General features: G+C 39.2%; 1 protein-coding gene across 1 annotated transcript in view; it reads right to left on the bottom strand.

Annotated features, from left to right (window-relative positions):
* Positions 1-4,165: 4,165 nt before the first annotated feature.
* Positions 4,166-26,694, bottom strand: part of DKK2 (dickkopf Wnt signaling pathway inhibitor 2) — a 42,826-nt gene continuing 20,297 nt past the window's right edge. The window contains exons 2-4 of the mRNA XM_074903977.1: positions 8,670-8,820; positions 7,881-8,030; positions 4,166-7,356 (exon numbers count right to left, since the gene is read on the bottom strand). Of these exons, the coding sequence (XP_074760078.1) occupies positions 7,106-7,356; positions 7,881-8,030; positions 8,670-8,820 (552 nt within the window). The 3' untranslated portion in view covers positions 4,166-7,105. The remainder of the gene's footprint in view (positions 7,357-7,880; positions 8,031-8,669; positions 8,821-26,694) is intronic.

Here is a 26,694-nt window from a genome sequence, read left to right as displayed (position 1 = left end):
TCGCTTATTCAGAGAGGCTTTGTCACCAACGGTGATCATGACTGTCAATACATAAATTATATGGCCAGATTTATGGCACCATGATGGGAATTGCCTGTTTATAACCAATTATATTCAATTAGTAATTATCACAACCCACACAGGGTTAAATCCTATTGCTGTAAATGCTGAAAGGTATATAGCAGTGCAATGTGTACCTGATGACAATATTATAGTCTTGGTGTCACTCAAGCATTCAGGTGAGTTGTACTAAAGCAATTATGTATTTTTAGTTTGAATCATTAAGATAGTCCCTGCAGAACACAAGTGCTAAATAATTGCACTCTGTAGTGGGTGATTTTTAGTCTTCAGCATTAAACATTAGAGGGAAAATTTCTTCATTTGATTTCTTCTGCTTTTTGAAAACGTACTTATTTCATGCATTGCACAAAATGGTATGTAATTGCAATTGTATAACCATGCATTTCTAAAAGAGCTTTTAATAAGTGAATCTCAAAAATTTTTGAATAAACATGAAGAATTCTGGATTCCACTCCAAAGCTTCTGAACCTTTTGAATATATGTTTTCAGCTGTAAATCTTATGAAAACAGGTTCTGCACTGGGATTGATTATTGTAAGTTTCTATTTATTGTGAGGCTGTAGATACTATGAGAATTGCATTTTGGTGTTTTCACATCTGACCGCCAGAACTAAAAATTCAGAAGTGAAGAGAAATTAAAATTAATCTGATCACCTCATACATTTTGAGGTCTCACTGGATGCCGTGGTAGCAGAGGGAAGGCCTTTTGCTTCACAGTTATTTACATTCATTCTGATGAATTTCTAATGGAGCTCATTTATGACTTTCAGACTGTTCCTCCCATAAACGTTAATTTCCACACAGGTTCGAACGAAGCTCCAGGATAAAGAGCACTAGCTTTCAAGTAATCAAAAAGTTTTATTAACTTAATCCAGTAGTTCTCCAAACCTAACACAATATTGCCAGTTAAGAGTGTGCTGCATTGGGAAAGGCAGTACTAGCCTCTTCTGAACTTAATGCAACAGACTTAAATGTTATTTGAAAGACAACTGTTCTTGAGAGCACATATTTGAGGTTTTTCTTTTATCATCTGTTGTTCTAAAGCAGCATTGTAACAATATCCATAACTGCTCAGACAGTGAGACAAAGACATTGCCCAAATAATTTTGAGGTGGATTTTCCTAAAGCTTTGGGTGGTCGTTGGATTCATTAATGTGATGCATTCCAAAATTCCTGGCAATTTTCTTCCAGAAGCATGTCATTCATTACTTAACATGTACCTATATAAACCTTAATGATTCCATTAAAAATTACTGTCATTAAGGAGAGAAACCATATCCGTGAGCCCTACCCTTACAGTTCTGCAGAATTATTGAATGTTTGATTAATAGTTGATTTTTTTAAAAGTTTGCAAGTCTATTGAGTAAGTACTGATGAATAACATACTCTCAGAAATAAGGAATAGCTTATAAAGAAAAAATAGCTTATAAGGAATAGAAAACAGGAATATACATGTCATAGCAGCCACACAGGTATACATTTTTGATTTCTTGACTACTGTTCTTTGATAATAGCAGTGGAGAATTACGGTATGAGTTTTGTCAAAGACTAAGATTTGTGTCAGGAAATCTTTTTGTGTTAAGTATATGTTTTTCCTCCTCTTATTCTAGATAATTTTTTCCTAAAAAAAAAGTCTGTTTCTTAAAACATTAATTTTCTCTAAAAGATTATTTCCTTTGCTTCAGGAAGTTGGCATGCAGCAAACCACTTCTAAATCAAGCTGCAAGCCGGTACTGTAAAAAACAAAGAGTTTATTGGTACCAGACATTTGTAAATAAGTAATTGACACTCATTCTTAACAATAAACAATTCCAAAAAAAACAGGAAGCTGCCAGAATAAACAAGTTTGCAATGAGCATCATCCAATGCTGTATATCCATCAGGGTCAGTCCCATCAGTGGTGGTCAGAATAACAGCTCTGGGACCAGCAGGACTTCTGCAGTGCAACAGCCGTCTCCTGCTTTTGTCTCTTCCTTCCTTCTCCAGTCTTTTAGCGGAATCCCTAGGCATGGGCAGGCTGCAAGCTGTAGCTGTTGTCCAAACAATGTGTCTGAAGGTTGGTCACAAATCCAAAGCCTCTGGAATTACAAGGATTTGGGTACATAGTAGAACCAAGGTGAGAGGCATGCTGCTGCCAGGGGGACACAGGCTCAACACTTCAGCTTCTGAGGAACTAGAATCACTCTGTCAGGCCTCCCCACTTTGGGTCGGTGCCGTGGGGATGCAGCTCAGAAACAGAGAGATGTTTGCCCATCCTCTGTTCTTGGTAATTGGGTGGGATACAATGAGCAATTTTTGCAGTAGCATCTAATTAAATTTTGAGGTAGAGTTCCCCCTCTCCCTGTCATTTCAAGCTTCTGGGCTGGATCTCTCCAGTCCACCCTCCCTCCGACCACCATTTTCTGTGCTTTTTCCTTGTCTCTTGCATTGCTGCCTTAAGCAGGTCTGTAAAAAGCTCGCGGAGCAGTAAGGTAAGAGGGAGGGCTGCAGCAGAGTTTTGCCACATTTCAGCAACTGACAACAGTCATACAAAGGTGCAAGCAAAAAATAAGGTAAGAAAGGGTTGTAGGGTCTGCAAGCACTCTTTGGTAGCAGTGAGCATGTTAAAAACTATATTAGATAATAAGGCACTTGGGCAGAAAGTTTCTGTTCATCTTAGTGAAACGTTATGGTTGAAATGATGGAGCGCAGACCTCTGGACTAACTCTTCCTTCACTCCTGTCTAATGCAGCATCAGAAAGATGCCATACATCGGACTAGTGAGCTAGGTGAGAAAGCATGACTGTATTATTAGTGTGATGATTATTAGTGCAAGTTGTTTTCCAGACACTTGACTGACACTCCAAAGAGCTGTTTTCTTTATTTTTTGTAAATGAAGGTCTTATCAATCACCTACATAACTCCCTTAGCAATTAAGTTTTTGAAAATTAGATCTCAAGACTCCTAAAAGCCTTTGTTTAGAGTATGTGGCTATATGAGTTTCTGCTGGCTTTGGCCTTCAGGTTATCTTATTTTCAAATGGCTTTCCTAGAAGAAAAGGGAAGTAGAAGGAATGAAAAATACAAATTCCTTCTGATAGCATTTACGTTTCCTATTGGGGGTCATGATGCAGGGCTCTGAAGCGAAAGTTTAGGAATGTCTCCTCTCAGCCTCTGCCCGAGACAGTTCATGGTGTTTGGGGAGGTTATTTTGCTGTTGTTGAGACAATGAGCGGGAAAATAAGAATATGAAGAATATGGCTTGAATTTCAGTGAATTGTGTTTTGGGTATCAGGTGCTGGATGTATGCTGTTGAAAATGTTGTTATGCAAGTGCATAAATCTATTTTAATTGCTTTCATTAAAAAAAATGGTTAAAATGATAAATACTATAGATCGCAAACATAAGACAAAGCAAGTAGTACAGTAATAGGTACACACCCACATTTATATTGTAAATCAAATATATGCCATTATAGAGTAGAAATCCATTACTTTTAGGAAAGTTAATAAGTATTTCCAAAGAGATGTTGCACTGCTGAGGCTATTCTAGGCTAATATGAAGAGTATTTGAATTGTTCAGCAATAATCTTTTCAGTACTTGTGTCATGACAGCAGATTTCTGAAATTTACTGAGCCAAAGTCACTCTTAATTCCCTTGATGAGTGACACAGTGAGTGAGAGCAATTATCCCCAAATTTAGCTGTTCTTTTGTTCTCAAACTGATGTATATTTTCCCAAAATATTAACTGAATGGCTTCTAAACAATCAAATTTCAGTCTTGCGAAACTGCTTGAATGCTATTCATTTCAGCTATGTTGCTCAGTATTTGTGGTGTGCAATAAACAGCCTGTGTCTATTGTTTTTGTTCCCAGATTAAATCTCTGAAGGCTTTGGCAGTTTCAAGCTCTGCTGAAGTCATTGGGCTCTGAAGATGCTCACATCTTTATTATGTTGTTGTTAAAAGAGTTAGGATTTTCAAAGGCCTACGCACCAAATACTGCAAATAATAGTAGCAAAACCTTTTCATTTTGTACAGACACTAATGTGACTTGGAGACCATTCCATCCTCCAAATGTACATCTGTTCGAGCAAAGGGTTACCAGAAACAAGTACCAAGGATATTGAGACCATTGCTCAACAACCACAGCCATTATTTTGCAATATTTATTGAGCTCTGCAGGCATTTTCCTGGGATCGGAACTTAGCTGGTTTTACTAGCAATATTTTCAGTTCTGTCATATGGATTGTTTCATGTTATTAGAGGTGAATGCTGTTATCTGCCATATCAAAACTGCTAGTTACAGACATTACAACAGGGCATTTGTATGCTGTAACCTATAATAAAATGCCACAAAATTTGAATACCAGCTTTACCCACCATGACTCCCTGGTATGTATCACTATCCAAGAAATGTGTCTGGGCACCTTTCCTATTTAAACCAGATGACTGAACATTATGCATCCAGGTGCATTATTTTCAAAACTATTCTGGAATGTTTAGGTGTAAACTGTCCCAAGAGAAGCATATAGATAGTTGCCACTTCAACCAGTTTTGTAGAAAAGACGCATGGGGATTTTAAGATGACCTTTAAGTGTTTTGCCAAAACTCAATCTACATAGTGCTTTGAGACACAAGTACAATCAGATGCTTTTTCTTGTACAGCTAAAATACACAGTTTGTTTTTTTTCCAATAGATTTGTATATCTTTCCAGAAAGAACTACTCCTCTTAAGCAGCAGGTAGGGAAAAGAATATGGGTAAAATATTTGGGGAGGAATGGGAAAGGACATTTAATATATTTAATCTTATTATACATTTTTCTACATTAAAGTCAACAGGCTGCAAATATATTCTGCTACAAAGCTTTGTGTAAGAAATATCTCTATAAGAAAATACATCTCATTAAACATTTCCTGTAAATAAATTATCCCAAATAACTACGTTTTGCAAGAGGAAAAGGAGGGTAGGCCAATGACAAGAGCTAAAAATTGCTGAGACCCCACTTCTGCAACCCCCCTGCTCACACTGGGTATCATTTTCTTTTATATGTAGTCACAACAAGAGCAATAGAGCTCCCCTGCTGAGTACGTGCTTGGATGTGTTTCTTGTGAGTTGGTTCTTGCATGTGTGCTTGCGAGTATGTGTTTCTGTACTTTCTTAATATCTTGAAACTATGCTACTTTTGAGCCTTATTCTGTTGCAGTTACACTGGAAAAACTCTGAAATAAGCAGAGTTGCAATGACAGGACTGAAAGATAAAACTCTGACTGGACTATTAACAAACAGAAGACCCTGTCTCTGAGCAGTCCCTCTAGATCAATAAAAACTAACTCTAGTAGAGAAAGAGGCATGTGAAATAATCTTCTTATTTAGACTCTTATGAAAGATAAAGGCAATGTAGCTGAGATCTGTGTTCTAATTAAGTCTGAATCAGGTGGTGAGTTAAGCTGTAGCATTAAAACAACCACTGGTAGAAAAACATGTCAGGTACAGGTGACAGTCTTCAAAGTTAAACTTCATACTGGTCTACCCATGTTGTTCAGAACTGATTAAACATAAAGGTCCCTTGTATTACAAAACATTAAAATGGGTAATTATAAATGGGTAATTAGAACTTTGCAGTAGGTCAGTTGTAGAATCAGACTTCTTTAAAGAAATATCAGTCTCTTTTCCAATATCTATATAAAGGAATACTTGCAGATAAGTAAAATGAAAAAAATTTGAAAAGACCTGGGAGACAAGTCAAGGGATAGAGACTGTCTTTTTTTTAACCAGCACACAAATAATGTAGAGTTGTCAGCTGTTTCCACAGTCCATGTACTTCCATCATTCCTGGTAGAACAGTCCAGACTGAGAGGACATCAAGTTCAGGCTGAATACATGCTGGAGGCTGCTATGCTGTGACATCACATGATGTTTAACAAGTCATTTGTGGTCATACCATCTTCTTACATCTTTTTCTGCAGGAGAGGAGGTGCTCACAAGAGCCAACACCTTTTTCTTTGCTGCCTCTAATCTGTTATACTTCTGCAGAGTGCCATCAGTAGCATATTGCTACTAATAAAATGTAAAAATTTGAGTTTGTAGTGCTCTAAAGACCTCAACAAATGTCTACATCATCTGTTATAACATCAACAGTGAAACAACTTCATAGCTCTTAGTGTTAGGCACTTCAACACTTCGCTATTTCTTTTGGAAATATCTATAATGCAAGTACGCTTAGGCAAGGGAAGTATATTTAGGACTAATGAGCAACTGTCTGTATATAATTCTGGATTCAACATGCACGTATTTGCTTCATCTGTTCAACCCCATGTATACTAGCAGTAAACTGAGGCAAATACAAGCGATTAAGTGCCATACTATGACATTGAACTACATAAAGCATTTCAATTTACCTAAGTATAGGAAACAAAACCAGTTTAAATGCCTCCTCTTAGAGAAACTGCTGCTCTCTTGAAATTGTGAGATGGCAAGTTTTCACCTCTTTCAGGCTGCAAAACGTAACACTCTTGTCCTGCAGGAGTGCCTTCTTTGCTGAAGTGTCTGCCCTGAATGACAAGGGCATGTGGACATTCACAGTAACTTTATTTCTGTTTCTCACACCTGCAATGTGGCCAATAATATGTTGACAGATGAGTCTTCCTGGCATGCACTGCTTCCTATAGGAGTATAATGTATACAATTTATTTAACAGTCATTACCATGCTGGAAACCCACCACAGCCCTAACACTTAACCCCTGAAACATCATGGGACAACACAGCAAGGTAAGTGACATTAATTTCTATTGTACTTGTTTGCATACTAGCATTTCCCACAAACAGTAGAAGTTATTTACAGAAGAGCTGCACAGTAGGAGAACTCCAGCTGCGCTTGTGTTTACCACCAGCTCAAAAAGAAATGCATTTGGTATGACTTCTACTCCTACCCTAACTGTTACTTTAGCCATTCCGCTTTCATTTGCAGTCCTCATTTCCCACCATGCCATAATGCATTAAATACATAAAGCCACAGTCACTTAATACTATCTTCTCAGTCCTCATTCAGATTTTCTGGCACACGTGAAGTCTTGATTTAGAAGAGGAGGTCGCATCTTTCCATACTTTGCAAGACAGCCCCTTGGCACAGTCACATCGTTGGAAAATCTCGAGTCCATGGGATCCCTTCTTGCGCTGTTTGGTGCACACCTCCCCCTGATGCAACACAGGCTTGCAAATTTTGGTCCAGAAATGGCGAGCACAGCAGTGTCCCTCAATACAGTCTGATGACCGTAGGCAGGGATCGCCTTCGTGTCCTAAAAAGAGCAATGAAACTATTTTACCTCATGGGAAAACATGAAAGTATAGATTCAGTGCAGACTGATGCAAATGAAGGCCAGAAAAAGGAGAGATGATATTTCTACCTGTGGCTATTTGAAGGATGTAAACACAAGGGAAGATATGAAGGAGGAAGGTTCCAGGGGGTATTTAATGAGACCTGCCACAAGACCTAGTAAGTTCAGCTATAGGATTGTAAGTAGAATTACAAGTGCTTAGTTACATGACTGTTACAAGAGGAGGATGTATGCAATCTTGCACAACTGAAAAATGGATTGTTAGTCCACCTCTGATACAGAGAAGAAAGTAGATGCTATTTGAATCACAGGAGCTGTTGGTTGATGTCACATTGCTTTTTGAGTCATGCTGTGAATTCTCATGATAGATATTCATTCCCTGTGAAATTACTGCCTATTTCTGGTTTGCATTGCTGTAACTTAACAGCGATAACATAATTCATGACATGAAGAAACAAAGCAGTGTAGTGCAAATGTGAGCCTACCTTTTATGTGTGACAGCTTGGAGCGTGGCCTCCCTAGGTTTTGCCATCCCAAATCCTTGCTAGCATAATGACCATTCTTCTTGTGGCGTGGCCCCTCTAGAGCAGGGATGTGAGGTGTAATGATGCTTTCAGTTACTGGTATGCAAATACCTGTGAGTAAAAGACAGCCAGTCAAAGATTTGAACAAAAGGACATACAGAGACCAGGACCAGCACCTGGACCATGAAAGAGCTGGGGCTTGGCCTCAGCGATGCTCAGTTCTAATCACACCCCTGTCCATAATTCCTGGCACCTAAATTCACCACAGCTCTGCTTCACTCGCTGTCAGTCTTGCTGATGGTTTTATGGTCTGATCACCTGGACACTGCCTCGTAGACATCTCTCTCCAGTCTCCAGAGGAGAGTATGGGAATGCAAACAGTACAGTTATAACCCCACCCAGGGACAGTCAAGGATTCATTAAATCTCTCTTGCTTCCTTAAAAATATGGGTCCTGTACAGTCTTTCAGTGAATCAAACCACATTGAATGTAATGCTGTGATTTCAGTCAGCAGCAGCAGCATTTTTGGGTTTCCCCACCCAAAAATGGGAACAATTCAGGTAGCACACAAGCCTTAAACATAGAAATACTATTCAAGAGAGCGGGGTGAAGCAAAAAATGAAGTTTTCTTGGTTTAGAAATAGAAGCACAGACACCCAGAAAAGAATACTGTTGCTGGGAACACTCAGAGAAACAGATGTTATCAAAATGCTGATTTTATGGAGGAAAACCAAGAAATGACTGATATACCATTGTTGCAGCGGTTCCCAGGGCAGCACATGCCGTCTCTGTGGCAACGCTTCTTCTTCCTCCGGCACATCATGCATGCAGACGTTGCTTGATGAGGACTGTGACAGTATCGCCCAACTTCACATTCCTTATCATTGGTACAAGGATAGGCCTGGTGGGTAAAAGAAAGGTTTACAGTGAATTGCTCCTTTATACAAACATGTATGAAGAGAAGAGAAGAGAAGAGAGGAGAGAAGAGAGGAGAGAAAGGAGGGGAGAAGAGAGGAGAGAAAGGAGGGGAGAAGAGAGGGGAGAAGAGAGGGGAGAAGAGAGGGGAGAAGAGAGGGGAGAAGAGAGGGGAGAAGAGAGGGGAGAAGAGAGGGGAGAAGAGAGGGGAGAAGAGAGGGGAGAAGAGAGGGGAGAAGAGAGGGGAGAAGAGAGGGGAGAAGAGAGGGGAGAAGAGAGGGGAGAGAAGAGACCACCAAAACCCCCAAACAAATGAAGAAACCAGCAGTTGAGATACCATTCTCTGGGGCCAGGAGGTGCAGGTAGGGGTGCTTCAGTGAAGCCATATAGCAATCTTTAAGCTCACACTGCTTAAAGAATCAGCTCCCTGCTGGTTTCATCTTTTCTTGCCTCAAGCATAGGTTGGCACAAGATAACTCATTTTTGTGGGTTCAGGCCTTTGATTGATAAACAAGAGCTTAAAACTCCACAGTGAAGAATGAACAGAGCCATAAAACTTCTCTCAGTCAGTAATAATCCTGAAACACACCCTCCAATAGTTAACATTTTAATTTAAACTCCAAGGAGGCATTTTCCTTTGGTAGCTGTCAAACATCCTGATGGGTAATAAGTACATTCACTGTTCTAACAGTGAACATCTACACCACATTGGCACCGGCTCCTCTGCAACTGTGCCATTGCCCACTGGCCCACACTAGTTGTACTCTGGAAGTGAACAAACATCTCTAGTCAGCATTTCACTTTGATAACCTTCATTCATGGGCTTAGTATACTCCCTTAAACATGCCACCTGCTAAACAACAGCCTATGGTATGCAGCATGGAATATATTACAGAGCACAGACTGTCTTGCACATATAATTCCCTGCAAGAAGAGACACATGTATACAATTTTCCTATATTCATCAAACCCAACATTATCTTACAGGAAACAGACTTTTAAAAGAAAGGTGTGAAAGCACTGTATTCTCCCATGAAGAGAGAGGAAGAAAAGTTTATTCCTACAAAAGGAAAAGACATGATACTTTAAGGAGACATAACAAAACGCACTGTCACATTCCAGGATTCTTTCTGCTGACTCCCACACAGCTACAACTATGCTCTCTGTCTGCATCTAATTTTACTGCCTATTAAATTAATCATAACTTTTTTGATTCCTCAGAATTATACTTCAGGCATTTGTTTAGATAAAAAGATGAGAATAAATTTTGGGCACTTTCTGGAAAATTATGTTTACACTTCCTCAACTAATTTCCTCCAGCATTTTAAATAAATCAGACTATTGCTTTTACTGTTTTCAGAATGACTCTTGTAATTAATTATTCACCACAAACAAAAAGCTCAACTGACTGTTTTTCAGTTTAGGCTGATTACTTTTCTAGTAATATTTTAAATCAAGGCTTGATTACATTGTTCTCAGAAAAGAAAAACTTGGAGGCTGTTGAGAATTTGCTATGAAAATTGTTCTTTTAGATGGAGAATTTCTTGTTTCTCTGTCTTTGTGCCATTCTGTGTTGAGAATTACAGGAGAAACTAGGTCTGATAATGAAACCAAGCAAGTTTCTCTAGTGCCGCTAGTGGGAGGGGGAACCATGCTATTTCCCATGTGATTTCATTAGTTGTTTTCTTTGTCAAAGCTTACTTTACAGTACCAAAAGTGCTGGCTGGATATTTCCCAAGTGCTGCTGCCCCATTACTTCTGCCCTCTGAATATGTGTCTTTGAATAATGATTCCAGAGTGCAGCTGTTTGGAGTAACCTGACGTATGTGTAAGTCTTTCTCTCTTAAGAATAAACATTTCCTCTTGAGTTCATCCTCGAGAGGATGAACATCAAAGGTGGCCAGATTTTTTAGCTAGGAGTAGCAATAAGAGACAAATGCAAGCACTCCCCTGTTTCATACCCTTAAGGCATAAGTGTATTCTACCTATTCTAGCAAAGAGGAACTAAAGTGCTCTCCCTTCAATCTCATTGCTCTTTCCCCTCGTTTTTCCAGAAAGAAATAATTAACACTGACTTACAATTTGTGATATAGTTACCATAAAAGTAAGGCTTACCTCATATAAATGAGACCTTACTAAACTAAAGATCTTACAATGAAGAAAAGTGATTTTATGTAGACCTGTGCATGGTTATACTGAGTTTGGAAAATACTAACACTGCTAGCTGGAGGAAATGCAAATAAAAACCAGATGGGCTAGCTGAAACCTGGAGATGAAGGCATTTTAGACCCTTGTCTGTCATCAAGACCTTCATAACCGCATCTTTTTTCCAATATGGGCATGTGGTATACACCTGCAACTTGTCAGCAAGAAGCCTACTTGCAGTTCTCTTTTGGTTCCTCAAATAACTTTTAAAAAAAGAGTTCCCTGATCCTGAATGGTGCTAATGAATGCTCTCACATACCATATCTAGTGACTGTTTTACTTCTGGCTTTTAGGCCAAGTGACATGTAAAAGATATTTTAAGATATGCATCTAATTGCCAAATCTCAGCTCTGTCTTTAAGAATGGTAAAAGTAACAAAATATAATTTTGACATTAGAAATTGCCAAGGAAAGAGCTGTAGTCCCAGTCAGCCTTTAGTCCCACTCTAGAGCGCTATCCTAAATTAAGATGACACTTCTGAAATGAAGAAAAAAAAAAAAAAAAGCCAAAACGTTGTCCTACCTAAGGCAAATTACTACAGCACATCAAAAAATAATTTTGTGTTACATATAGCTCACAAGTGGCAAGTCCATTCAAAACCCCAGAAGACCAGCTCACAAGAGGCAAGTCCATTCAAAACCCCAAAAGACCAGCTGCCAGCCAGCTATCTGCAAAACCCTCTTTCAAATGCTTGATGCCATCAATTGCCTTGATCTTTCTTCCAAAACCACCATCCATTTGATATACTAGCTATCAATCACAGGAAGCTTGAAATAAAAGCCTATGTAGCCTTGTGTCTATCTCCTAGTCACTAGACATTCATTGGAATAACTCCTGGTCCCAGCAAAGTAATTTCTATTGCTGTGCAGCATTCAGTATTAAAACACAAAAATAAAACAAAATAATATTGTGTGTACATAGCCTTGGCTAACAGGAGGGAAAATGTGTTCATAATTGTCCCATTGTTGGTGGTAGTTGAGCCAATCTAGGTATAAATATGTATTTTTTAAAATACAGGATAAAGAAAACATACTTACAAAAATGTGCATGCTAACAATTGTCTATGCATGAATCAAGTTTTTCAAAATCTCCTACACCACATTGCCTGAAACACAGTCTTTACGTTTAGAGAATTGCAGAGAACATTTCCTATATACAACGCAAAGACACAGATCAGTCCCAGATGGAGAGGGAAAAAGCAAGCTGTAAACCAGCTCTGCTTCCCCAGCAGTGATAACTAATTCTACAAGGCACATCAACCCTTCACATTCTTCAAGTATACATATCATTTTCTGGTCGTAAATCTCTATACACTAAATACAGCTTTGATATTATGGGAAACCAGATGAAACCGAGATAAAATATGTAGCACTCCCTGAAGCTGCATTTAAACAATCTTATTTAATTTTTTTTTTTTTTTTTTACCCAGATTACAGGCAATCAAGCCGCCCATAGCATGACATAAACTAGATTTGCCTGTGATAATGAGTCACATTTTCAGAAAGTGTCTGACTCGGAGCATTGTTGCTGAGATGTTTTGTCCTCAGTCATTCCAATTACTTTTGTATCCATGTATAAAAGATACTGTTGAGTGCATGTCCAAAAATGTACAGCAAAGATGTACTGGATTTTTTTGCAGTGTTAGAGGATTCAGGCTAAATATTTAAATGGATGCTGCTAGTGCTGTGCCAGGATGTCCTCTGTATCAGTCTGCCATGACTAACCTTTGCCAGCCAGGTCATAGCAAGATGTAAATCTTAAACTTTTCTTCTTGAGAAAGAGAATATGACATCTTCATTCCTGTCCTTCCTGAATTTATATTTAAAATGTCAAGATCTCATGCTAGAAATACTCAAAGAAAACAATGATAGAGGAGATAAATAGGGGATTTTTATAGTTGAACAAGTCCTCCCAGTCTACTGAGGCTCTTTCTTTTGTATTAACTTCACAGTGAGGCTGAGGCAGGGACTGACTAGCTGTTGTGACTAACACCATTCTCTTGTGATGAGGAGCGTGCAGGAGTGACATTTATTTCTACCTTTGTCCTCCCCTTTTGGCAGAGGAAATCTAACTTTGCACCTTTTCTCAGTGCAATGAGGTTTTCTTGATATTTTTCTGGAGTCATGTGCTATCCCGTGCATTTTATATGGTCATCCTGAACCACAGAGTTACACTGCAAGCTGGAGTAATACTGAGACTGTTGTGCTATGGAGTCAGTCAGTCCAAGTCTCTCTGTCTGGCACTATAAAACGAAATGGAGAAGCACTCCAGGGGAAGAGTAAGACAGGCGCTGTAATGTGCTGAAGGGTGAGTGAGTAGACTGATGGCAGACACACTTTATTGAGCTTTGGGAGATAAGGGCTTGAATTTCAGCATGGCCTCCAGCAAATATTTGAAGACAATATTCCCAGCCAGTGCCTTAGTCACCAGACTCTCATCTGCTCATAATATGATGTCTCATTCATTTTTATGTTGAAGCTACTTGTCTCTGTACTAGCTAACTATGTCAGAGAAAGGCAGGAAGAGCCACTGGCATTTTTACCTAGGCTGTGTCAACACTTACCCAGCACAAGCAATCCTAGACACTGCTGGCTTCAGACCCACCTTCAACACTAAGAGGAGCTGTGCCTAAATAAGTGATTTGGTGGAACAGATATCAGTAGTGACTCCCACAGAAGCGGTTAACTTTTTTTTTTTTTTTTTAAACACATCATAAAGTCCACGTGCAGAGTCAGTCCTGGCAGGAGATCACGGCTACTACCACTCCCAGTAGAAGAAACAGCATAGAGGTTATTCATTACCCTTTTAATGTGGAGGCTGAGCAACACTCAAGCAGAGATCTACAGTCTCATGTACCACATAAGTGACAATATCACTGTGGTTACTGTACTGGACACTCATTCAGCTTCTGTCTCATACAATCATCACATGATGGTACTGGTGAATGAGCTGAAGAACAGGACAAAAGCCACAGCCAGTTGTGCAGCCGGAAAGTAAGAGCACCACAGAGCTACCAGTTCAATCCTTCATCACTTTCTCACCTGCCAAAGAGGCAGTAGCTGTTGCAGAGGTGAGATAAGTGGCTCAAGAAAATGGACCATACGTTATGCCAGGAATAGTCTTTCTTCCTAGGTACCAGTGTGTTAGAAATCAAATTTAGGCTACTACTTACAGTCTTGTATATACAGAATCCCTAGTTATTAACACCCTATGCAAATACCTGTGGCACTTGATTATGCTATCACATCCAGCAGAAATGTCTCTTTCTGCTGTCAAAAGACTTCTCTTTTATATCACACCTACATCAATCATCTTTTATATTCGCCTCATGCCTGCAAGACAGATTACCATAAATGAATGGGTAACACAACGCAGTCTATTACTTGTTCCTTAAGGAAAAAAGTTTATTTTCTCTATTTCAATCGATTATACTTTTATAAATTTTAAAATAATTACTTTAAAGGAGGTGGAAGCTGACCTCTCTACAGCCAGTGTGCTAACTAGATGATCAAAACTGTTCTAAACCATAGGCAAGAGGACAGAGTTTCCACCCTCCACATAAGAGATGAACAATAGAGCTTGTTTGCCCTTTAGTCTCGGGACTGTGCATATTGCTTAATATTCTACAGCCATCAGGCACGATGAAGCAATGAACTGGCTCAATCACGGTGAGAGCCTCTTCTTCCTGTCCTGCTTTGGAACTATCTTTCTGAGCAAGGACTTGATCCCCATTGAGCAAACATATGAAATAGTCACAGGGGTCCAGGTCTGCTTTTTGCTTTTCTCTCTCTCTGAAGAATTAGTTAATCCAAAGTAAAAGCATGCCAATAAATTAGGAAATGCAAACATATGCTTTAACCAAATAGCCTGCTGTCAAGAGTAATTGCAAAGAATGCAAGTCATTGTTTGGTTCCTCAGCTGGGCCTGATTCTGAGTTGGGATCTCAAATTCGATTTAGCTTTTAGCAGATCAACATTGGTGGGACAGTTGCATGCAACATGTGGCCTGTAGAGCTAAATGAATACATCACACATGGGATTTGTCCCACCCGCCCCTTTGGAGACAGCATGAAGATTGTCTCTATGAAAGTCAAGGAGAAGACCTAACACGATCTCACAGGATACAAACTTCAGTAACCATGGAAATAAGAGCTCTTCATTCAGAATCACATAAGTGTGATAAAGCAAAATGGAGGGGGGAAGGAAGTCTTTTTAACAATGAAAAAAAACAACCAACCAAACTCCCAACTCTTTGTGAGTTGGGGTTTTTTTATGAAAGGCAATTAAACTACTTTCTGATATCTTCACACATGTATTCAGACAAATCCACATCTAACTGACAAACTTCAGTCTAGCTTCTCCTAGCTGCTAAGCAAACACATACATTAAGATGTGGATGAGAAATGACTGTCATTTACTACTGTTTTTTTTAAATCCCAAATGAGAAAAGAGTTTATCAGCAGCCATCTGGAGCAATGCAGTTTTCCCACAGCATTGCTGATGTTGCTTTTTTCTATTCTTAGCTCAACACAAGCAAAGATGATAGCGAGGGATCTCACTGTGCACAAGCAGAAAGCCATGGTTAATTTATCCCATGGAGGAAATCATGCTGTGCTCTCAGACAGCTCCAGACATGGTTCCTGTCTCAGACTGATCTCACCAGAAACTCTCAACTCTCAGTGACTGCTGTGGCACAGACCATTCCTGAAAGCAAAACTCACAGTAGATGCAATGAAACAGATTTCCTCCATTCAGTTGCCATGACAAGTTTAACAATTCAATTTTTCTCATCGAACCTCCTTCTTGTTAAAACAATACATCTCTGACCTGCTTCTCTGCCAGTCCCAGAGAGAAAACACCCTCTTCCACCTCTAGATTAAGCACAGGCATTTTCTTCTAGCAATAACTTTTTTTTAACTCTTCAATTTAAAAGAACACTGCTATTCATGAGGTCTGATTCACAGAGTGCTACATCATGGATACATATACTGCAGCCTCCAAAGATCATTCCTTCAAACTGTGTGGCTAATGGCCCCAGAAGCCTGAATTATTAAGAGGATAAATATTCATGTTTCAAAGTAATACTCAATCCACTGCTAGACCACCAGGGGAAGAACATTTCTAAAACGTGCAGTAGTCCAGCTCTCGTGATTTGCTAGAGCCAAAGAAAACTCAGATCTTAACAACCAGAAACCAAACTTCACTGAGGTCTCTCTGAGCCAACAAGGCTGCAGGACTCACGTGGGTCCTGACTCAGGCTTTTCTCATCCCAACAAAAATGTCATGGAAAACAACTTCCCGTTCTGAAACCAGTAGGCAGTTGTGTGGGGAGCTGCGCTTAGGGGAAGCGTGTAGCTGCATGTGGTGAAAGAGTCAAACACCTTAAAATAAACACAGAAGCTGTGTTGCCCTGTTGCATGCAGAGCCAGCCAGTGCAAGTAGTGCCTCTTCCAGTGCAGACAGAAAACCTCCAAAGACTTTTCCTGCATGAAATCTCATTCACACTGTGATTCTATGTGACCTCCCGGCCCACATGGTGGATTTCAACAAGCATTTTGGGTCCACAGCAGAACCTCTTATTCCACAGCTTACAATTCAACACCTTTTCTTACAGAACTACCTACATCTTGTGTCCTACTGGAAGGAGGTAGTGTCTGCTTAAAGCTGGCCTTAGCTTCAGGAGGACATACAGAGAACGTAATCTGAAAGACTGCAAGAGGATCAATTAAATTCCTGGGTAAATACTATTATCTGAATTAAACATGAGTTATAAAAGTATAAAAAGTGTTTAAAGCACTTAAAGCAATCCACCTTACAAGTTTATTCGACTTGATTCACCTTCAAAGTAAAACCTGAAATAAGTTATATTTCCAAATGACTTAAAGGGCAGGACACTATGCCTGAAATATGCACAGATGTATGTTGTTTATACCACAGAACAGCATAAAACTGTCACCAGGACACAGCATACACACTATAGTTCCCAAGACAGCACAGCTACAGGTCTTCTACCACACCTTTAAGGCAAATTATCAATCTTAGATCCATATTGATGTCACTCTGCTGAACCCTGCCACTTCAAAGGAAACATAGTGTTTCCTGCCCCACGCACAGTATGCATACACAGGTGCTCATTTTCCCTCCCTCATGAGGGATGGGATTGCATAGCAGCACTTCTCAACATTTGGAGAGACCATGAGCCTCCTACCCAGCTTGATTTTGAACAAGGCTTCCTGCTCCATAGAACTGGTACCTTACCAAAGACATGGTTAAAGAAGGTTGAAAAGTTTGGAGAACAGTCAGTTTGACCCCAAATTTTATGGACTTTGTCTCAATGTGTACAATTCATATTGTCTGGTGAACTACCAGCAGCAGCATTACAACAGAAAGCATCAAAACAATATTAGGTAATCTTTAAAATCAACAATGTAGTACTAAATCAATGTGACAAGAAACCTCTAGGTCTTGATTTTATGTCATTTTTGAATGCATCACCAAAGACTGCTCGAAGAATAAAGGTTTGTTAACACACACTTTGTTCTATGTCCAGCCTTTTCATCAGACTGTTCTTGCCCTTTTATCTCTGCTTTTTCCCCACCCCTTTTCTGATGGTTTAGCTTTTTAGTTTTGTCTCTAATTGGCTATTTATCATCTGTTCCAGAGTGACATTCTTCTGTCTTTTTGATCAACATGTTTACTGCAATGGATGAACAGTGGGTTGCCAAAAACAGTTTTCCCTCTGGATCTATTAACTCTAGAAGTATGGAGGTTTTTATTAATCTAAGAACACTATCCAGATGGAAACAACTAGCAGATCCTACGGCTCACAAAGCACCAAGCATTAAGCCACAGGTAGAAACTCAGATATTGTGGTTGGGAGTAGAATAACAGTGCTGGGAACTGGCAGTAAGTTACTGTTCTAACACCTGGGTTTGAACATCCCCAAATCATGCCACACTTACAATGTGGAGCTTTTACTGGGAATCATCACTGCAAGGATGTATTCACAGCAAGAAAAGTTAGATGATAGCTTTACCTTCTGTAGAGTAGCTACTAAAGAAGTTAACTTCCTTTGTTTTTAAACATTCACAAAATCTAGAAAAAGCAAGGGGAAAACCCTGTCTTATTGAAGTCAGTGCAAAAACTCCCTTTGTCTGCTACAGTGCCTTGAGAGAGAATCGGTTATAAACATTTGTACAGCATCTGCAATCCTCACCTTGGAGATTACTCTTAGGTATTCCTTTCAGAACACACTTTGCATTGCAAAATAAAAAGCATTTAGGAAAACAGTTTTCAAAATGCACTTTCTCTGGCCCTCATATTTAAAAGGACAGCCCTGAAAACATGAGTTTGTGTCAGCTGGAGAGACAGCCAGATGCCATATGTCTGAGAAGGACGAACCACAGTCTCCACCTCAGCAGACTGCTGACTGCAGTCTAACGTTGTTACTGAATGTCAGCATTATTGTTTGTCTCCCTGATGGTCATTTATGTGAGAACACCTGGCTCATACGCCTCTTTCAATCCCCAGTTCTTTCTCTATGCATCAGAAACCACTATTGTCATCTGATATTCAAAACACCTTCCCTCTTTTCCTGCTCTACATGAGCCCCTCTGCAACATGATGGCTGTGACTGCTCCATTGCAAGGGGAACTGAGAGGGACAGAGTCCTTTGAATTCCGAGGCACCTACACAAAATTGAAATCAGACATCAAAAATCAGTCAGCCCAGCTTCAATATCAGAACAAACAAGAAATGCCAGGGCACCTGCACCAGCTCCTACTCTCCAGTCTCATGACACAGCCACAGAATTTCATGAGTTTTAAGGATAGGAAAAGAAAAAAAAAAAATTAAAAAAGGGTGCTATTTTTCACTTCTTACATTTAGTATGCATGAGTGAGATTGAGAAATAGGACAAGTCAATAATGCAACTTGGGGCTTTCCCCTTCATAATAACAAGAAGAATTACAATACAAGAGCATGTCTCCTCCTCATGACTCATTCTAGGAGCAGTTACACTTGTACAAGGCGCCAGCATTGCTCAGGCAGTGGGACTACCTGCAAAAGAGCAGCTGTCCTGGGAAAGGGCTCGGTCACAGTACCCTGAGGGCACAGGCAACATCTGTGAAGTGCTTAGACTCATACTGCTGTTCAGCTGACTCCTCAGTAGAAGGAAGAATTATTATAGTAGGCTATTAAGGCAAATTATCACACTTTACTCAAAGGAGGCCAAAGATGGCAGAAAAGGAAAGGACCCCTAACAACATCATTAAAAAGATCATTGTGCTCTTATTATACGATTAAGTTAGAGCCGCCTACCCAACTTCAGCCTGCGGTAAATAACATAGCAATCAAGGTTTCAACACTATTTACCCTTTTTTCCTTTTTCTTTTAAAATGTCCCTGGTTAGTTTTGCACAAACAAGAAAACAGGAACAACACAGCAAGGCAAGAATAACTTGTGAGTAAAACCAGATGAACACTAACATACTCGTATAGTGTAATGACTTCACTATTAATTCAGACAAACCCAGGTCCCAATTCTCAGGAGAAAAAGCTGAGCATATGAAGTCTAGAAGGCAAGAACAGGGTGGCTTCAGACTACATTTGTGTCTGCAGCCCCTGAGTTAGTAGGGACTGCTCTTAGTTTCAGTCTGCAATAGCCACTGAGGGACTGTCTTTCATTCCAGATATTGTACTTTAACTACACCCTCTTCTCAATCCTATGGGCCCATTTCCATTTTCAAGCAAGACTTCTTTCAGTGCTAGGGACCATAAAGAAGATACAGGACAACAGGATTTAAAAAAAAAAAAAAAAAAAAAAAAAGTCTAATTCGAGGAAAAAACACGTAATGTCACACAAATGAGAGAAAAAGAGGGGGGGGGAAAAAATCCAGACTCAGATTCACTACGTACAGGGGACAATCATTTCTTGATAGAGGTACCAGAAAAAAGAAAGTCCAAAGAAGTAGTAATAATCCTACGCAATTTCTGAATCAAGCCAAAAGGAACATTGTCCTATTTCAGTTGTTGTCAGCAAGCAATTACCTAGGATTCTGGCATTTAACACTGAATTAACTATAAATCTGTTCTTCACTCTCAAAATAAGCTGCTGTTCTGCAGCTGAGACTCATATTTATCCTCTTCCTTGCTATGTTTTACCGTATCTTCTGAACTTAAGTTTTCAAGCACTCTCTTCTTGTCTGAAAATAATATTCTTTATGTGGAGTTACGGAATCTCTTCTTTGTTCCTAGATGTCTTGGATGTTGATCAACAAAAAGTCATTAAAAAGTTTAATCCTCTATGCTTGGCACTACATCAGACTGAGAGCAGTTTCTTTGTAACAGCCTTTGGAATAAATATCCATTAAAGATTTTTTTTCCTTATACTGGTCACCCACACTTTATAGTGGGTGGCCCTTTCGTTTATCCTGTTACTATATTTCCACTTCTAAAGCTAAGCCAGATGCAGCAACCTGATACTATTTTTTAGTTCACACAACTTTATTGTAATGAAAACTTCCACGTATATCTGATACTTGTTAGGAAAGCCAAAGAAACAGGAACCATGGTAATATTGCACCACCTTCTTGACAACTTTTATTCTGCATGAGTTAGATTCTCCAGGGCACTGCATGCTTCGTTAGCAAGCATTTTTCACATTTAGATGCCCCAGAGTGCAAACGCGGAGTCAACCCATATCTGAACTCCTCTTGTCGCTGTTATTTGAATTATAATCATGCCCAGAGGCAGTGTCTAGGTGCCATGCTTTCTTATAACTCTACATGATCAGTTCTTTAACTGCTAGTCTACATAAGCAAGACCAAACAATGGCAGAAAAGATTTTGAGGGGGTTTTTTGTTGTTTTTTTTTTTCCCCTTTTTTTTTTTTCTTTCTTCTTTCTTTTAAACAGATAAACCCAAGGTAGTGGAGATTAAATAGCTTGGCTATGCCAAGGCCTCATAAGAAGTGCACAGTACACAAGTAATTTTCTTCAACCCTCATCCATTTAACTGTATAATTTTTTCCTTTTTCTGAACTTGTGCCCTTCCCTTCTGATGTGCTAAATATAAGTGACCGTGTCTTTAATAATTATCTCCTCTACACAGGGATACAAGCACAAATCATGATGGCCACATACATTTACCAGCCAAGTATGAAAAAATGCAGTCCTACTTTGTAGTGTAAGTAAGCATATTTTACAGATGAACTTATTCAGCCTATTTAACAACTGCCAAACATTTCTTAGAGAATGGATGCACAACCTGATCTAATGGAAGGTGTCCATGAACATGGCAGAGGGATTGGAACTAGATGATCTTTAAGGTCCCTTCCAATTCAAACCATTCCATGATTCTATGACACATGCAGAGCTCTCCCTAAACTCCATGTTGAAACCAACCATTGACCCTGGCTATGTGATTATGGCAAAGGAAGATTTCCTTCCTTACCTTCTTGCTAGTTTGCTGAAATATGTAAAGGAGATGTGATTTATTGTTTTCCCTGTACTTCATATGCCACTCCAGAAGAAAAAAAAAAAAAAAAAAGAAAAAAAGAAATGAAGTTCTAATTATGTAGATGAGAATACTTGTAACTAAATCTTGTGAAGTTCAACTAGCAGCAGTGGAATTATACAAATGCTTGATGTTGTTTATATGTTTATACTTGTGAGAACATAAGCATATCTGTAACAGTTTACTGTACATGAAGAATGATTCACCTCTTAGGCAACAGATTATTTTCCTAGTTACATCGCAAGGAGGAAGAAAAGTAGACTAGACTGACATGAATGAAAAGTACTTCAGCACAGAAAAGGAATGAAGTAACACTAGATGGCTTTCCTCAGTCATGAGGAGGGTATTTCCCAAGTCAATCAATTCCCTTTCACTTTCCTGCTCTTCTAATTCTCCAGGAGACAGGAGTACACAGAATACTAAGCACTTGGACCAAGTGAGAAAGCACATTTCCTTGGCAAGGTGCCCTTTGCACTGTCTGCAGCACTGTGCTCTGACAAGGACTCAGGTTTGATTTCTCTCCACCTGCACTGAACCAACAGTTAAGTCAGGAGCTGCAAAAACTACTAGGCAACTATTTGCATATCCAAGTGTCTAAATTCACTTGAATGTTTGCACGTTTTGTGAAAACATGAAGAAAAAAAAGGAGAAAATGTGCCCATTCCCCCACACCACTCAGTCCCAAACCCAGCACAATTCCCACTGGCTTCTGAAGTAGGAAAAATCAGCCGATAATGTAACAAAGTATCACTGTTAAAATGTTAGAACGTCTCCTAAATCTGGTGTATTTTCCTTGAAACCAAGTCAAAAGTTCATATGGGATAGGATCAAATGGCACTTTGCCTACTAAGAGGATCTCTCAACACTGAGGCACTGGGACACAGCCTTGCAGCTACTTGCTGCCTCATTAATTCAGGAATTTAGTTTCCTAGGAGTTAGGCAAAATGGTCACAAGAATACAGTGGGTAAGGGCTAAACATCTGGTTTTGCCATCATTTCCTAAGCCAGTCTCTTGCTGGCCTTCCTACATGCGTAGGAAGGGAAGAGAGGAGAGTACAAGACCTTTGTAGTTCTTTGCTGCTACAACTTCACATTTTGACCCCTGTCCAGAGAAGTATGAGTAGAAATACCCCTCCCTGGAAATGCTGAAAAACATTTCCATTGCTATTCTTTTTCACTGGTATCAGTGGCACGGAAGCTATCAGCTTCTACTGGGTTAAAAAGTAGGCTATATGCTGTAGAGAGGTAAGCTTTGTCACTTATTGAAAAGCATATCTTTTCATCAGTATAATTTAAAGGATCAGTCAAAATTCTTGGTTTGAGCATGTCAGGCTATCTTGAGCTGCAATGACAGGGCATACAAATTAATACTTAGCTGAAGTTTTAGATAGCACATAGTGTACATACAAAGATTTAATCTAATTTAACTATCTTCATGCAGGTTTATTCAACAGATGAGATTTTTTTTCTCAATTAAACCAATGCAATCATGCTGAAGCCTACATGTTGAATGTGTAAAAGAGCATTGGGATCACTGATATCAGTGTAGATACCAAGACAAGTCCCTCAATATGCTATATCATACAAGTACCGCTCATCGGTTAGGCCTCTGTATACTTCAGAATATTACTTGAACGCACATTGTACAACTACATTGCTATTTTGACATTTTTCTAGAACATTCTAGGAGAACATAATCACTCTGCTCCAATACATCCCTCTCCAAATATTTTTTCATTTTTCCTCATGTTGTGTTAACGAGATTTACTATGCTTGAAAATGAGATCTGGAAAAATAAAGGAAGAAGTACATGCAAATGCAGTTAGCCCATTTTGCTTTAAACAGAGGACAAAGTCTGTCTACACACACACCTTTGCAGTCATTCACCTCACTATTTCTCTCCTGTATTTTTAAGTCCTCATTATAAAATTAAGTGAAGGGGAATTGAAAGCACTGACAAATACCAGCATTAACAGCAGTGCAACAATAAAACTCAGCTGTTTGTAGAGTGATGGCCAGCAGGGACTCTGTGCTAGAAGCAAAATACAAATGCCTGGATCCTCCCCAGCACTCCTTCCAGGTGTTTCTAACAACTTTTTCGACCTTCTTTCCTAGTTTCTTTTCAGTATCAGCTTCTTCTTACTCATGGATAAGCCACAGTTTTTTACCATATACCAAAAACCCCAAGTTAATAATCTTAAAGTCTTCAAGTCAAAGTACATCTGGTTTGGAAATGAGAGTCTTAGGCCCGTCTTTCATGTAAATACACACACACATCTGAATGGAAAAATGCCAGCGTGTTACAGATTTGCTGAGGAACGTGCAGTAGTACCCTTATCATTCTTATCGGGTGTAACTCAAGAAAGACTTTTGAAAAGTTCAAAACAAAAGCAGCAAACTGTTGTTTTAATGACTCCATTAGGCAGAACTCTGTTCATGACTCTCCCAGATCATTGTTTTCATTAGCAAGCTACATGAATAACAGCAAAGCTATTTGTACAGTACTCGTTGCTCGGGTGCAGACTCCCACTCTGCCAGAGTGCTATCTTTTAGATGTTCAATCCAGCACTGCTGTTATCTGCTCTGTGAGAAAAAAAAAAAAAGAAGATGCAAACAAATGGAAATTTTGTGGCTGGCCAACAAAGGGGCCTTCCCAGCCAAAATCAAAACAAAGGTTTTAATCTATTTAGGAAATCAAAAGGCTAAAAAGGCATGATCTTGCAATCTCTCCCTAATGCAAGTAGTCCTTGCTGTGATTTATAATCCCATGGCTTCACTGGGCTTCACAATAGATTTGAAGAGCAGATCATCAATGTATGAGAGCATAAAAATATTATGAAATATAAATTATATGTTAGTTGGAAGCATTCACTTTATTTTAGAGCAATTTGGACAAACTCTCGAAAAGAGGCATATAGAAACATTCTGGTTTGTTCAGAGAAAAGCTAAGACTGTGTGTCAATTTTTCTGAAACACCACATCCACTCATCTATGCATAGAGTAATGTCATTGTCTGACACAAATCCATTTTGTACATCTGAAATGAAACTCTTTCAAAGCTTAAATAATTTGCTTTTGCAGACTAACCAAGTCTATAAATATTTAAGTCATTAGACACATTTTCAAATCTAAAAATAGTTTAAAAAACATTACTACATTTAGAGAAACCAGCTGTAGAGCACTCCATAAGTCTTCTTCTGCTTCCTCTGAGCAAAACCTGTTCCAATTTCAGAGTTAAGACTCCAATTCTACAGAACAAACCAATGTAAGAGAATAAACCAGATTACTTTTTGATCCTAAGCCTTTCTCCATTGGTAATTATGGCTAAAACAGCACTTACATTTAGGCTGCTTCATACAGCCACCAAACCTGCTCTAGAAAATTACCTGAGTACCTACAAAGTGTCCAGTACACACATGACCCCATCGATTCTGATGGGTTTACCGACTGAGGATTTTGCCTAAATGAGAGAATACAGGAGCTCTGTACTTCGAATATCAGGCTGTTTGCAGCAAAATCCAAAAGACTCACAAGTTTGTCGTCAAGCCCCAGCTGGGAAGCGTAGTGGCTCTCTACCATCTACTGTCAGCTCTAACTTCAGTGCATGGTGTTTCTACTTCACAGGCTGGATGCCTTCTCAAGGATCACACAGGAAGTCTGGATCACAAGACTTTAGTTCTCCAATTTTGTCAAAAAAAAATGGGGGTCTACAATGACTGGTAAAGTTTTACCACTGTTTGGGAGGAGTTAAACCTATCCATGTCACCCAGCAGGGCACCTGCCACCAAGGGAGCTCTGTATCTGCCCTAGAGCAGAGTGCCAGGAGACAAGGCTACAGGCATGGGGCTTGCACTGGCAGGTGGCACCTCCCAAGCACACACACAGAGCAAACACTGCTAATAACACCTCATCTCCCAGAAGTGCAAACTGTATGTAAAGTACCGTGACACTTCATTTGCTGACTTTCAGTTAACTGTTGAATCTCATTTTCAAAATTCAGGAACTAACACAGTTCAGAAAACAAACGTTTTTTCAAAATGCCCCCCCACTTTTTACCAAAGAGTTTACAGGAAGCGGTACTACTGAAAGTCTACCAACAGTCTGATATGGACTCTCAGGGGAGAATCAATAAGCAGCACAAGCAGGAAAAAACCTTCTTTAAAAAAAAATAATCTGGTTTTTGTTGGGGTTTTTTGTTTGTTTGTTTGTTTTTATAACAGCCTTGGGAATAATATATTGGCAAAAGGAAAAACAGCAACAAAACGTGCTAAGAAGCAGATATGAGTACCATTTAGAGACTAGTCTCCATTCATAACCAGCACTGGTGACTACCACAAGCCAGGCTATCACGGGTTCTACATGAATGCTACCATGTTCAGAATTTCAAGGGAGGGAGACATACGTATGTTTTCATGCTTGAAAAATGTACTGTCTACCTATACCTCATCCATATGCTGGAACCTATACAGAAATGCATTGACAATTTCATTTTTAAAATTCCCTCACTTACCTAGACACGTCACATGAATATATAGCAGAGATATAACATGGCACCATACTGGTGTATGGCAAATGATAACAGAATATAACGAATAACTAGATAAATTGCAAGTATCATTATAACAATGTTATATATGCTTATAAGTTTTTTTTCTACTGAGAGGCAGCAGAGGCACCTTAGTTAGAGACAAGACCTGCATTGTTCTAAGCAAAGTAGAAATAGGAATTCCAGTGTAAATGCCAGAAGGGTTCAAATCTAGCTCTGTAGTGGATTTACAAAGAGCTGAATGAGGTCCAAAGTCTTTTAGGATATGTCAACAAATCAAATTGAAAACACAGCTATTCCAGCAAGGGATCTGTACGTACTTACGTACTGCAATATTGGTATACCTGCCATGTAAGAATTGAGTTTAGTTAACGTAGTTAGGAAACTCTTCATTTAAGTTTTATTTGCTTCTCCCTTTTGAAAGCAGCTTACTATTTTCTTTTTTTCATTTATGGGCCACCAAATTACATGCGACCAAATGTACCTATTTAGTGAAAATGGGTTCCATTAGTATGTAATCTTATCCTTGCATTGTTTTCTTCTGAAGGAAAATAATGGAGAACAGGTGGTGATGCTTAGCATCAGGCTCCTGTTTCT

This window comes from Athene noctua, chromosome 4, assembly GCF_965140245.1.
Source record: "Athene noctua chromosome 4, bAthNoc1.hap1.1, whole genome shotgun sequence".
Lineage (NCBI taxonomy): Eukaryota > Metazoa > Chordata > Aves > Strigiformes > Strigidae > Athene > Athene noctua.
This window is presented reverse-complemented; position numbering and strand designations above follow the sequence as displayed.